At 46.3% G+C, this 14,950-nt stretch overlaps 1 protein-coding gene across 2 annotated transcripts in view; it reads right to left on the bottom strand.

Annotated features, from left to right (window-relative positions):
- The window catches only part of Fntb (farnesyltransferase, CAAX box, beta), a 104,540-nt gene that overhangs the window by 33,386 nt on the left and 56,204 nt on the right, over window positions 1-14,950 (bottom strand). For both annotated transcript variants that reach the window (XM_052739535.1, XM_052739536.1), the window contains exons 5-6: window positions 3,167-3,313; window positions 2,947-3,030 (exon numbers count right to left, since the gene is read on the bottom strand). In XM_052739535.1, the coding sequence (XP_052595495.1) occupies window positions 2,947-3,030; window positions 3,167-3,313 (231 nt within the window). The remainder of the gene's footprint in view (window positions 1-2,946; window positions 3,031-3,166; window positions 3,314-14,950) is intronic.

Genomic DNA, 14,950 nt, shown 5'->3' on the forward strand with positions numbered 1-14,950 from the left:
CTGGACCAGCCTCCCATGTGTCTCCCTCCTTCCAGCACAGAAACCAGAGGACATTCACTAGAACGCTATAATCCCTTCACCGCAACCAGAGAACTAACAGTACAAATCAGATCAGGTCACCGCCTACTGAAAACCCATCAGAACTTACCTGCCAGCCTCCGTAATGAGCCTCTCCAGCTCTCTGTTCCCACCGCTGCCCCCGAGGCCTCCTACAATTCAGTAGCATTCAACCCACTTCTCGGCCCTTGAACACATCCTGCACTGTCACTTGCTGTCTCTCGTCCATCCCCAGAGGACACTACAAACTCTATAGTTAATTCAGAAAATGAATAAATAATGACTCTTTTTTTTTTTTCTTTTTTGAGACAGGGTTTCTCTGTGTAGCTCACAGAAATCGGCCTGCTTCTGCCTCCTGAGTGCTAGGATTAAAGACGTGTGCCACCACGGCCCAGCTGTATGTTTATTTTTCCAGTACTAGGTATTGAACCCAGCGTCTCAAAGTGTGGTCGTCTGAATAGGAATGGCCCGCACAGACTCACTGTTTGAACACTTGGTACATAGAGAGTGGCACTATTAGGAGGTGTGGCCTTGTTGGAAGTGCATCACAATGAGGCGGGCTCTGAGGTCTCAGAAGCCCAAGCCAATCTCTTCCTGCTGCCTGCCAATTCAGATGTAGAACTCTCAGCTCTTCTCCAAGGAAACTGGAAGACATCTACAGGTTTGGTCTGTCATTCAAATCTTTCATCCACTGGACAAAGAACAACCAAGAGCTCAATGGCAGACGGGTCCCAGGACCATGGTAGGAGAGGCTTATGGCCAGGTGCTCCTTAATGGAACACATCAAATTGACAGAAGTTGCCTGCATTTGTCTAGCATATATGAGTAAGAAAACACAGAAAAAGCTCTGCCTGCCTCTGCCTCTGCAGTGGTGGGAGGAAAGGCACATGCCACCACACCCAGTTGTTTTGAGATAGGGTTTCTCTGTGTAGGCCAGGCAGACCTTGAACTCACTATTCTCCTGCCTCAGCCTCTTGAATGCTGGATGTTCTGTGTGTGCTACCATGCCCAACTCCAATTTATTATTTCTATTTATTTATTCATTATTTTTATTTTTGGCTTTTCAAGATAAGATTTCTCTGTGTACCCCTGGCTGTCCTGGAACTCACTCTATAGACCAGGCTGGCCTCTGCCTCCCGAGTGCTGTGATTAAAGGCATGCGCCACCACATCCTGCTCAATTAATTATCAAAAACTAGATTGCCTTGCAAACTGCCCACCACTCTCTAACAGCAGTGCGGCCTCTAGCTGAGCTCTGGCCGCACGTCAAGGCAGGCAAGGAAGTTTCCATGCCTGGTTCAGACAAAGCAGATTGACAGCAGAGTCAAGTACCCAGGAAACAACCGACAACGAAAGCCACTGAAGAGAGTGTGCCCTCTCCTGGAGGGGTGCTGAAGTTTCGTCGCTACAGCCTGGTACTGTGTCTCTTGACGAAATCAGATGCTATCAGAACTTACCCTCCAGCACTGCTTTCTGGTCCTGGTGGAGAAACTGCTCAGGACTTCAGAACAGACCGGGGTTTCCAGAGCTCGGCTGCAGGGCCTTGTAGGAGGCAAACCAGGCCTATCTGGCTGGCCTGCTTTCTTTAAAATTGTTTACAATTATTTTCATCGTGTGTCAAGTGGGGTGTTCACCTACTCCAGCACACGTGTGGTCTGTTCACCCCTTCTACCAGGAATGGAACTTGGGTCCCCACGATGGTGAGGTAAATGCCTTTACCTGTGAGCCATCTCACTGATTCCTGGTTGGCTTTTCTGAAGACATCGTGCTACCCATGCCAAAAGTGCAACACTTATGCCAAAAGCTACACAGCTAGCACATCACTGTGAAAAACATGTTCAAGAATCCACCATGAGGCCAGACACTGGGGGGAGACAGGCGGATCTCCAGGAGTTCAAGGCCAGCCTGGTCGACATCACAAGTTCCAGGCCAGCCAGGGCTACACAGTGAGACCCGTCACAAAATAAAACAACACACACACACACACACACACACACACACACACACACACACACACACACACACACAAAAGATATCTCTGTCATTCTGATATAAAAGCTTAACCTCCTCCCAAAAATGTATTTCTCCAAGACTAAATGATATACGATCTCAATGATCCACTGCACTCGAGAAATCACTTATTCCGTAAACTTTACATGCCTCATAGGTGGATTGTCCACAGGTCAGGAAGCTACTTGCTAGTGTAATGAATATATTTATTTTTTCCCTTTTCTTCTTTATAATTCAGACAGGGTCATGTAGCCTAGGCTAGCCTTGAACTCATGATATAGCCAAGGATGACCTTGAACTTCTGACCCCCCTGCTTTGACCTCCAAAGAGCTGAGATCATGTTCACAGACCACCACACCTGGTCAGATACACTTCTTGAGTAAAACACTAGGTTTGAGCCAACGGGTACCAAGTAGTTGGTTCAAGTCCACTACACTGCAGTCTACTGGCCCACAAGGCATTCTGCACCCCACAGAGGAACTCTCATGTGCCTTGGATGTTCCGCACCTTCGGGATTTAATTAAATGCAACCAGAAAGTATTTACAGAGTCAACTCTAGGCTTGCTTCTCCAAGAGGTAAAAGATTATAATACATTGTGTAATTACCTACATTAAACTAATTTACACTGAACAAATGTATTTTGTATTTAAACCTAAAGCATTTGATTTTGTTTTTATCCAACTCATATTTTGACATTTACATAAAAGAAGCTAAGAGATAGCGACACTGGAGGACCTTAACACCATGACACTGTACCAGGGACACAACATTTGCATATCAGTCTATGGGACAAAGCAGCAGTGTGCCATGTTTCTCGGGGCTTAGCTGCTCTAAGAATAGGTACATTCCAGAAGCCATGGAGGCAACTGTCCCACTCACCTCACATCCACCTCACCTCCAACGTGCATGAGAAAAGAGCCATCGGGTTGCTTCAGGGAGTATAAATACTGAAGAAGCTTCTCTCTGAGAACAGTGGAGAGAGAGCAGAAGTGGGATGTGGTCAGTCAGTGCAGCAGAGGAGGCGGAACACTCCCGAGTCCGTGTCGTGTCCCCCTCCCCCATCCGTGCCGGCTCCCCCCCCAGCTGCCTGCAGCTTTACCTGTTAATGACGTTGTAGGCTTCTTCCGTGGCAATGATACACAGCGCATTGACAGCTGCGTATGTGGGTGCAAGGTGTGGGTACTGCCCAGGGCCCCCTCCAAAGCCACCTTCTGGACTCTGACACAGCTCCAGGAACTGACACACGCTAGGTACACGGCCAAGGGAAAGATAAAGTTAGACGGCACTCATTTCCACATATCAAATGCCTTTGCGATTCCCACCTTTTCTACTCATCCCTCTGCCTTCAAAGGGGTGAAAATCCCCTCCTTGCCACTTGACTACAACCACCCAAAAGACTTAACTCTTTATCCAGTTCTGGGCACACTCCACGGTCTTTTATTTAAGCATCTGTCTTGTTCTTGCGTGAGGATGGGAGGAAACCTTTCACAGACCTGGGGCAGTCTCATGCTTCCTGACCAAATCTTTCTCTTTATTTTTCACTAAACTTGTCGCCCTGGATCTGTAGCATTACAGTCTGCTCTTCTGAGGACCTTTGGATTCTGCCTCTGGCTCAGGGCTCACCTCACTTTTCTCGCTAGTCACTGGTCCACGTGCATTTCCCGGGCCCATGAACACGCTTCCTCACTCACTGTCCCCGGAGCCCTGGCAGGCAACATCTTTCTGCTCCCACCACCAGTTTTGGGAAGAAGCCAGTTTTGAGTGCAGTCCGCTCCATCTTGGGGGGCGGGGGGGGGGGGGGCAGACGGCGCAAGAGGGCATTGTTGGGGTTTGAATGTGAAAGGCCCCCCAGCACCCAGAGGCCCACTTAGTTGAAACTGTCTCCCCAGCTGGTGACGCACGCTGTTTGTGGAACCTTTAGGAGGTAAAACCTCGCAGGAAGCTGGGACTTGGGTGGGTCCTGAACGAGGTGGACTTCCTGTGCCTTCTCTCGCCTTCTGAGTGTACACATGAAACCAGTTTCCTGCTCTTGCCACGATGTCTTCCCTGCTCTCATGGACTACACTCCTGGAGCTGTAAGCCCGTACAAACCCTTTCTCCCGTAAGCTACTTTTTTTTCTTCTCTTCTTTCATTTTGTTTTTCCACCGAGGCACTGTATTTATACATGTGTTTTACACACCTAGAAGAAACATCCCAGTGTTCTTCCCTCCTGTGTGCGTTTGTCTTGCTGCTGCACGGCCCACGATGCCAGCTGAGGTTGTCGGCACAATGAAACCAAACTGACGGCATTGTTCTGCCATTTTTCTAGGTCTCTGAGCTGCACGTCAGGTCTGGGCTGCTCACCCCCCACTTCAGCCTCCTTGTGAGGTTACAGGGATTTTACCAGCTCTCTGATCGGTGGTGATTTCAAACTTGCCCAAGGAACCATGCTTCATCATCACACTTGGGAGCCAGACAATGACTCTGGAGCACAGCCTGAGAAGGATCCACGTTCGCCTCACTATTCGGCATTGTTGATGCTTTTCAGAACATCAGCCAGGACATTCACGAGCACCGTTAGAGCGGCGTGGAAAGACAGCAGAAAGAGTTGAGGTGGCTTTTGTCGGGGCATTTTATCATGGCGACGCAAAGGGACCTAAGACAGGCATCCTGACGCACATCACAAGGCATCTCAGTCTGAGACTTTTTCACGCTAAACTACAGAGGCCCCAGTTTCCTCCTCACGAAGGACATCGGCTCCTGGAGGATTTGCTGCTGGGCATGGATGGCATCAGTTACACTTTTGCTTTGGATGAAATCAAGAGAGCCTTTACTTGGGCAGGGTCCTCTACGGTTTCCAGGACGAGCCCGATCAGGACAGCCCCGGAATAGTGTCTCTCCCCTACAACTCTCAGGTCCCAGCCTTCCTATTAGGAAAAACCTCTACCCAAGAGGCCTCCTGACAAGCATGGCTTTCGAGTGGTCAAGGCCTTCTTTCCGGGCTGTTTTATATCGTTTGTTATTTATTTCCTCCCTTCTTTTTCTTTCTTTCTTTTTTTTTTCTTTTTAAAATGAGAAATAGTTTATTCTTAGTCAAATACAAGTGACCACGGCCCAGTAACATGGTTTCAGTTTGCCCCAAAGAATATGTTCCAACACAGAAGTGGTTACACAACACTTTTAAAACTCTTTTTGTAAATTAATTTTTTAAAAGTTAGCACACAACATGATGGGTGTCGTTATGGCATTTGCAGTGTATACATCATTAGACTTTGCGCTAATTGTCCTCCCTACCGTCCTCCCCGCCATCCTCCCTTTGCCCAGCTAACACCCTCTGTTTCCACATCACATGCCCAATGTTATCTTTCTCCTTTCCCTTAAGCTCTCTTCCTTCCGTCTCAGGATCTTTCTAGTTTTATGACTTACACACGTACATAAAGACATGTGGACATGCAACCTTAAACCCATCGTCTCATCACTGCTTCTTCTCTGCTGCCAGGGAGATGGAAGGGCTAGTCCCCACAGAGGCACATGTCCATTACTCCATCCCCATAGCACACGATCTTTCTTTCTCAGACAGGGTCTCATGCATCCCAGGCTGGCCTCGATCTTGCTATGCAGCTGAGACTGACCTTGAACTGTCTGATTCCCCTGCCTCCACCTTGTCAGGACTCAGATCACAGATGTGGTTTATGAGGTGCTGGGATCAAAGCCCAGGCCCTCGTGTGTGCTAGGCAACACTATAACAACTAAGCTCCATCCCAGACCCGATTTATACATTCATTTATCCATTCATTTATTTATGTTTTAGGCAGGGACTCTCTCTGTGGCCCAGTGTGGCCATGAACTCAGCAATTTGTCTGCTACGACCTCCCACGTGCTATGATTACAGGTGTGAGCCATCATACACAGCTCTTTTTTATTTCGGGCTTTCCATTATGTAGACAGGTACCTCAACAGAGAATGATACTGACTGGCCATTTTTGTCTTCACAGGTTAAAACGATACTCATTCACTCCTATTTACACCTAAGTTTTTATTGTAGGCAACAGAAGGATTGAAACCAGGGTTTATCGTCAGAGAAGGAAGAAATTCCAGAGCACATTTTAAAGAAAAATTTTCATAAGTTGAGTTTGCTCTTTATAGATTTTCCAACCCATGGTCAATTCTTACGGAATATCTAGAAATACTTATTTATTTTTCTTAGCCTGGTGTGATTAGACTCCAGATAACCTGGGAATTGAACCCGGTTCCTCTGGAACATCAGTCAGGGAGTGCTCTTAACCACTGAGTCACCTCTCTCCTCTTGGAATATCCAGAAATACACAGCTAGTAACAATTCCTAACAAAGGCTAGCTGCCGACTGGAAGCCTTCTGGACACAAAGCAAAAGGATTAACTAATATAAAACTCAGCAGGTAGGCAGGAGAGATGGCTCAGTGGTTAAGGGCACTTGTTACTCTCTTCCAGAGGACCCAGGTTCGATCCCCAGTACCAACACAGCAGCTCACAACGGTCTGTAACTCCAGTTCCAGGGGATGTGATTCTCTTCAGGCCTCTGTGGGCACCAGGCACACACATGGTGCACAGACATACATGTAAGCAAAACACTCATACACATAAAATAAAAATGAATCTAAAAACCAAAAACTCAACAGCCTGGAGCTGGAAACATACAGTGATAGAGCATACATACAAGGCCCTGAGTTCAATGCCAGCACCACACAAGACCTTTCTTTTCTTTTGATCTTTTAAGACAGGGCATCACTATGCAGCCTGGCCTAACTTGGATCTCAGAATCCTGTCTCAGCCTTCCAAGTGCTGCAATTACACGTGTGCCTCCATACAGAGCTGCTTTACATTTGAGGCCAGCCGTAACTATGTAGCAAGTTCAGGCTAGCCTGAACTACAGAGTAAGACCTTCAAAAACACAACAAAACACAAAAGACATACTGAAGAGTCACCTAGTATCCATTTCCTCCCCAGCTCCTAAGATAGATACTGTAATGGACTGTAACACTCCTGACACAGTGGCCTGTGGTCCGGAATGAGTGGGGATCTGAATGTTCCAGACACCTTGCTGTCATGGCTCCAAGCCAACCTCCCTCAGCTGACAGCCAAGAGGCTGAGTGAGGGAACTGGAGCTGGGGCTCCCTTGTGCCTCTCCCTGCCATACTACAGAACATTCCGACCCTGCGGCTTTCCAGTTTGCACCTTCAGGAGCACACAAACTGACTGTGAAGTGACAAGCTGTCGTGAGCAGACTTCTTAGCAACTTTAAAAACCAAAATATTAACGATACTGTGACCTCCCGGAAAGAGGGGACCACTTAAAGAGAAGCTAATATAAAATGGCAACTAGGAAGCTCTGTGACAACGCCCCATGTTCCCAAAAGCATCCCTCCAGAGACGCCACAGACGAGGGCTTGCAGACACGGGTGCAGGTCAGGGCTGTTTTAGGAGGAGCTTTGCATCTCAGCTTACATAGCAATGGCCAGCAAAGGGGAACCCCCTTGGACACGAAGGATGCACCAAAATCAGTGGAGGAATCAAGACCTGGGCTGACTGAGTCGAGTCTGTACTGTTACCAGAGCCCAGGTGACTAGGATACCCACAAACGCTGAGCACCATCCATCTTTGCCACACAATTAGAATTACTTTGAGGGGTATTTTTTAAAACCCAACAACCAAGCCATACCTAATACCAATTCAATCAGAATCACTGAGGGCAGAGAAAGGTGGCAGGTTTTTGACTCTCTGTGTGACTCCAATGCTCACTTAGACTTAGTGTGTACATCACCTGTGCGTCTTAGGTTTGGTTTGGTTTGGTTTTGCTGGGGGTTTTTGTTCTTGTTTTTTTGAGACAAGGTCTCACCATTTAACTCCAGATGGCCTATATCTCACTATGTAGACCAGGTTGGCCTTGAACTCAAAGAGATAAGCCTGCCTCTGCCTTCTGAGTGCTGAGATCCATGCTGTGCACTACCATGTCCAGCTTAGTTTTGTTTTGTTTAAAGGATCTCCCTCTGTAGCCAGGCTGGCCTGCAACTCACTACATGGGCCAAGCTAGCCTTGAACTTGCAGCAATTCTCCTGCTTCAATCTCCCAAGTACCGGAATTACCATGACTGAACCACCACATCCAGATGATTCTGTGCTTCTAACAAGTCCCTGGGATGACAATGCTGCCGGCCTGAGAACCACAATGTGAAGATCAATTAGAAACATCTGTCCTGTCCAACAGGCAACTTAAATTTTAATTCAAATTAATTAAAATAAAAAATTCAGCTCCTTGGTCTCACAAGCCTCATTTCAAAGGCTCGGTAACTGTGCTTAGCTAATGGGGACCATATTGGGTCACACATACGTCCCAGAACCTTCCCATTATTGTGGGACGTTCTATTGAACACTGCTTCTCTGGCATTCAACCATTACAGAGAACGTAAAACTTGTAAGAGAATCAAGTTCAAGGGAAGAGAATTCTGGCCTTAGTTTTTTAAATTTAATTTCATTTATTATAATGTAAGTATATGTGTGTGTATGATGGGGTTCCAGACATGTGGAAGGCAGAGGATAACTTTGTGTACTTTTCCCTCCTTCCAGCTTTACAGGGATTCCAGAGATCAAACTCAGGTCGTCAGACTTCTGTGCTAAACGCGTTAGCTGCTGAACCATCTCACTGGCCCTACTGTTGGCCTCATAAATCGGCCCTATTAAACTTGTAGTAATGGTTAGACTAAAAAAAGTCAGAACGAAACTGTCACCAATGGGAACGAAGGATTCAAAACTATGTAAATTAGCAAATAATGTAAAACAGCAGGAAAGCAAATCAGAGACCAGTAAGAACAAGACAAATGAGGCAGGTTCAACCAGCAAGTAACACACTGGGGTCAGCCCTGAGGGGGGAAGCATGTAAATACAGGATCAGGAAGGACTAGGAACACAGAAGGGAAAGGCCCAGCGGTCAGGGCCCGTGAGATACGGATAATCAACAATGAAGTATCCTTGTCAAAGGGTCAACACAGCCCCGCTAAGAACTGCCTCTGGCCCTAGCCTCCATTTTCCAACTAAGAGGAGTTCAGATTATACTTGTAAAAATAGCTAAATATTTTTTAAGAGTGCTAGGGCTGGAGAGGGAACAAACCACTAACGGATTACTGTTACGGACAAACAGCAAGGAGGGCGCCCGGCTACACACTTCATGCATTCAAAGGGCTCTGCCCAAACTCAAGTCAATTACAGAGTGAGGCTTGTCTGGAGTAAGAACAACTCAGCTTAGACTTTAAAAACATTTCTGCTGGGGGGTGGGGAGCGGGGGAGGGGGGTGGGCTGCCCGGCGAGTACAAAGGTGCAATCTCCAGCACACAAAACTAAATAAAAATAGTACCAAAATAAAAACCAACAAAACAGAAGAGACTTCAGCACCAGAATAGGTGACCGCAGAGACCACAGGCCTGGAATAAGTTACGAGGACGACCGGAGTAGGGAGAAGGAACGGTCACCCATCCGCAGGATGGCTCAGGAGGAGCAGCAAATGCTTCTGAGTGGCAATCCCTGGCTTCTTCCAGCAGTGATTCTTCCAGAGGTCATTCTACAAAACAGCTGTATCTCAATGTAACAGAGGGCAATGCCTCGGCGATGGAGTCCAACCGTGAACAGGGGAAGGATGAACTCCGTCTCTTGTTGGCTCCAGGAGGCTAGAGCTACCCGGAGTCTTGGCTATGCACACCCATCTGAAGACGGCTGTTTGGGAAGCATGGTCAAGTTTAAAGGGAGTTATTTAGAGCAGGGTTTCTCTACACTGGCAGGACTGACACGGACAGTTTCCTGTTTCAAGACTTAATCCTGCAAAGGTATTTAGTGACCTCCCTGACCCGTACCCACTAGACACCAACAGGACCTGGCCCAGAAAAGCACCTAGAAGACAGGTGACTCGGTATGATGTCATCATACCACTTATATTTTAACTTTAAATTTTAAGGAGGGGCTGCGGTTGCAGCTGACTTGGTAGAGTGCTTGCTTAGCATACGTAAAGCTCTGGGTTCCAGTCCCAGCAGCGTACAAAACATGACATGGTGCAGAAGCCTGTGATCTTCACATTTGGAAGGGAAAGGAAGGCAGACTGGAAGTTCAGGTCATCCTTGCTGACAGTGTCTCCTGAAGCCCAAACTGGCCTCAAACTCACTATGTAGCCAAGGATACTCTTAAATTTTTGATCCTCCTGCCTCTACCTCCTCAGGACTGGGATTACAGGTGTGCATCATCACAACCAGTTTTTGCAATACTTGAGGCTGAACCTAGGTAGGGCCTCCTGCACGCTAGGCAAGTGCTCTATCAGACGAGCGACATCCTGGACCTAAAAGCCTAATTTTAACAGTACATGGGCTCTCTGTGATTTTCACTCTGCTCTGTGTGTTTCACTGAAGTAGCTGCTAATAACTAAGACTGGGGACCACATTAAAGTACTTCCTACAATGCTAAAATCATTAAGCCAAGCAAGTGTTCTGCTCCAAACTCCTTATTCGTTTATTTTATGTAGGCACACAAATAAATTTATGTATAACCTCTTATGAGAGGTGATCCAAATCCCCACCTCTGAATTTACTATTCTTCAAACAGCTGAGACCTGCAGTAATAATAAAGGCCTGGCCTCACTAGCCTCGATCAGCCAGCAGAGAAGTTAACAAAGTGGTTCTGTCCACTAGAGGGAGTCCGGCTTATGCTGTTTCCTAAACAAATAAGCTAGAGAGAGAAACCTCTGTACATGTGTAGGCTGTGTGTGTGCTGAACGCAGGTGGCACGGGGCCGAGGACAGGGAAACATTAAAACTCCAGAGCTGGCTCTCTGCCTGCAAGGTCACCTTATGGTAGGAGAGAAAAGCAGACCACAATTGAAAGTGTTTCCTTTCCTTGTGCAGAATAAACGAAAAGAGGCTGCAGACCTGAGAGGGAGTAAGGGAGGGGTGGGCCGGAGAGGACACAGAGGGGTGGGGGAAGGAAAATAATGTGATTATATTTAACTTAAAAATTTAAAAATTATTTCAAACAATAAAAATTTTAAGCCAGGAGGTGGTGGCGCACACCTTTAATCCAGCACTCAGGAGGTAGAGACAGGCAGATCTCCGAGTTTGAGGCCAGCCTGGGCTACAGAGTGAGTTCCAGGACAGCTAGGACTGTTACACAGAGAAACCTTGTCTTGAAAAACAAAACAAAAACAATAACAACAAAAAATTTTAGAATAAAAATCCACAAGAATCAAGGTCTTTCTTTAACTCCAATCTCCTACAGCATATGAATTAAAATTATCATTTCTCTCGAGGTTTTGGTTGGGCCTTTAATGGCTAAGCTATCATTCCAACCCTGATTTTTATTTTTCTAAAATTAATTTTTTTTGTTTTGTTTTGTTTTTCGAGACAGGGTTTCTCTGTGTAGCTTTGCGCCTTTCCTGGAACTCACTTGGTAGCCCAGGCTGGCCTCGAACTCACAGAGATCCGCCTGGCTCTGCCTCCCGAGTGCTGGGATTAAAGGCATGCGCCACCACCGCCCGGCTTTTTTTTCTAAAATTAATTTTTAAGATACATCTTTCAAGCACTTGTCTTAAAGCCCAGCACTCAGGGGGCAGAGGGGATGGACTCAGGGGGCAGAGGGGATGGATCTATCTCTGTAAGTTCGAGGCCAGCCTGGTCTATATAAGTGAGTTCTAAGACAGCCAGGACTACATAGAGACACTGTCTCAAAAAAAAAAAAAAAATTAAAAATGTCTTTCAAAATGTAGGGAGCCAACATTTGAGTATATTAATGAATAAAAGGATAAACCAAAATACAAAAATAAAATAGAGCCGGGCGGTGGTGGCGCATGCCTTTAATCCCAGCACTCGGGAGGCAGAGCCAGGCGGATCTCTGTAAGTTCGAGGCCAGCCTGGTCTACAGCGCGAGATCCAGGAAAGGCGCAAAGCTACACAGAGAAACCCTGTCTCGAAAAACCAAAAAAATAAATAAATAAATAAATAAATAAAATAAAATAGATAAATGAAAAGGCATTATCCTAGTTCAGGCAGTTGAAAAAAGCAATCCACACATTTTTGCAAAAGCCAGTAAGATTTCTTTGGATATAACAAAAATAGTTATTTCCTCCCAGTCAGAGTTCCTAGGCTCTGATCTTAAGTATTATCTGAATTATCAATTAATTGCTGCTAAGCATAAGACAAAAATGCAGCATCATTATCTAAAAGTCTTAAGTCATTTAACAGTTCATTGGGGACCATCAAGAAAGTTCAGTGTGTAAAAGCACTTGTCACACAAGACTGACAGTGAAAAGCTAGATGTGGGGAATCAAACCCATAATCCCAGCCTTCCTACATGGAGATGAGAGGTGGAGACATAATCACCTGGAAGCTCCTGGGCCAACCAGTCTGGAGTGTGCTGAGCCTCAGAAACAAGAAAACAACAACAACAACAACAAAAAAAAAAAAAAAAAACCCTGCCTGAACAAGGTGGAGAACCGACTGCCAAAAGCTGTCTTCTGACCTCCACACATGCACCATGGTGCAGGTATGCCTACACCAGAGATCTACACTCTCATATACACACCATACAACACACACACACTAAAAATAACAAAATAAAAATATATGAGCTGGAGAGATGGCTCAGGGGTAAGAGACTTGCTCTGCAAGCATGAGACCTGTACACACACACACACTCACTCACTAAGTCAAGCTAGGGGACACAGCCTAATGACAGGACACTTACCAGCATGCACAAGGTCCTAGATTCACTCCCTAAAACTGGACTTTAAAGTTCATTAAAGCAAGACGGCTGGGGTGGCTTTTACCTGAAATCCAGCACTCAGAGATTGAAGCAGGAGGTTACCATGAGTTTGAGGTCAGCCTGGCCTACATAGTGAGTTTCTGTCTACAAAGTAAGACCTGTCTCTAAAACTGGAAATAAATTAAAAAATAAAAATAAAGTTTATTAAATCAATGCTCAAAAGAGCCATGCATAAATGCTTTCAAGGCAGTTCTAAAGCAAACTCTTGACCATTAATTATTGGGACAAATTGGCTATTTTCAAAATATCCATTTTTTGTGAGAGAGGGGACGACAGGGTCTCACTGTGTAGCCCTAACTAGCCTGAAACTCCCTGTATAGTCCAGGCTGGTTACAAGATTCACAGCGATCTGTCTGCCTCTGCCTCCCCAGGTGCTGGTATTAAAAACAAGCATGGCTAAAACATTCCTTCAATTATAAAAAAATAAAGATATACTGTAGAAAATGCAAATAAGCTTAGAGATGAAAAAATGTAATCCCTTTTTTGTTTTGGGGGTGTTTTTGTTTGTTTGTTTGTTTTGGTTTTTGAGGCAGGGTCTCACTATGTAACTCTGGCTGTCCCAGACTTCACTATGTAGACTAGGCTGGCCTGGAACTCAAAGATATCCACCTGCCTCTGCCTCTGCCTCCGGAGTGCTGGAGTTAAAGGGGTGCACCACCATGCCCAGCTCAAAAATTACAATCATTTTCAATCTCACTATCCAGACTGAACTGCAGCATATGCACACGTAACTTTCTGTGGTGTTTTGTTTTGTTTTGTTTTTCTATGCATAATCATAACATTTTTTGTTTGTTTTTTTTCCCCCTTTGGTGTGGGGGTAGGTGGGCACTGTAGGGGATCAAACCCAGGCCTCCACCATGCCAGGCAAGCTCTGCACTACTGATGTTGTCCACTATGAAAGACCCTTTAAAGGGGCCCCTCTTCCCATCCGGTTCTCTCCTTCCACCATGTGTGTCCCAGGTCACGACACATCAAAGCAGGTGACTGTTGAACCATCTCACATGGCCCTCTCTTCCTATCTGGTATTGCCACAAAAGCAGCTGTGACACTGACGTCCTCAGATAAGCCACACTGAAAAAAAGACCATTTATACAACCTACAAAAAAGCTGCCAGTGACCTGAGCTCTGCACTGCAGGGGCCCTGTCTTGTCTGTACACGTCACACGCTCTGTGCCGCCTTCTCTCAGGCTCCATGCATCTCTCACCGAATCCTCCATCCCCCTCCCTTGTCTCATACGCATCTTTCCTAGTCTAGCATCCTGACAGTGTGGGTGTTGGGTGGGGGGCTTCCCAAACAACTCTCAACCCCCAACTGGTATTTCAAAAACACAGGAGCCTTCATTAAACTCCTGTTACTGCAGAAACTCTGTCCAACTCCACTTCCAGGGCTGGAAGCAAGCAGGCTTGTTGCAATGTTTGGATTTAAAAAAAAAAAAAACAATGCATATTTTCCCTCTGCCTCAGAAACATGGATTCTAGGGGTTAATGGCTTAATTCTTTATTATCTTCTCCGTCGACATTCATCACAAGACACCCTTCCCAGGAAGGCAAGAATGAGAGATTATTGTGAAAGAGAATGAATGAGACAATGTAAGTTCTGTTCTTCTGACCTGACAATGTGACCGAGGCAGGGGCTCTGGGACTAGGGAGAACTTTAGCAAGCCTCCACCAGCCTTGGCTCAGCTGCCATCTTCTGCTGTGGAACAGCAAACCTGGCTTGGGATCCTTGCGTCCCAAACTCCTCACCTTTGGGAGTACAAGGGAGTGGAGGCGCACAAGCCAAAAAGACGCACTCTCAGTAAACCCCTCGGGCGCAGCTCCTGGCTGTGCCTTCCTGTCTCGGGTATTCCCAAGGCTGGAGACATGATGAGGTTTGGTTTGGTTTGGTTTCCCCTTAATATAGGATTGTGATGAACATGAGGCGCCACCTCACCCTGCCATCTGCACCAGCAGCTTGGGACACATCTAAGTTGCTTACAAGTCCAGTCATCAGTCGGAGGTCTACGGGAACTGTGAGTCATGCCATTGGTGCACCAAGGCAGTGACCCTCTAGTCCTGGGGAGAGCTGGTCTGTCCC

Source organism: Peromyscus californicus, unplaced genomic scaffold, assembly GCF_007827085.1.
Source record: "Peromyscus californicus insignis strain IS unplaced genomic scaffold, ASM782708v3 Scaffold_15__1_contigs__length_86483966, whole genome shotgun sequence".
In the NCBI taxonomy this organism is placed as follows: Eukaryota; Metazoa; Chordata; class Mammalia; order Rodentia; family Cricetidae; genus Peromyscus; species Peromyscus californicus.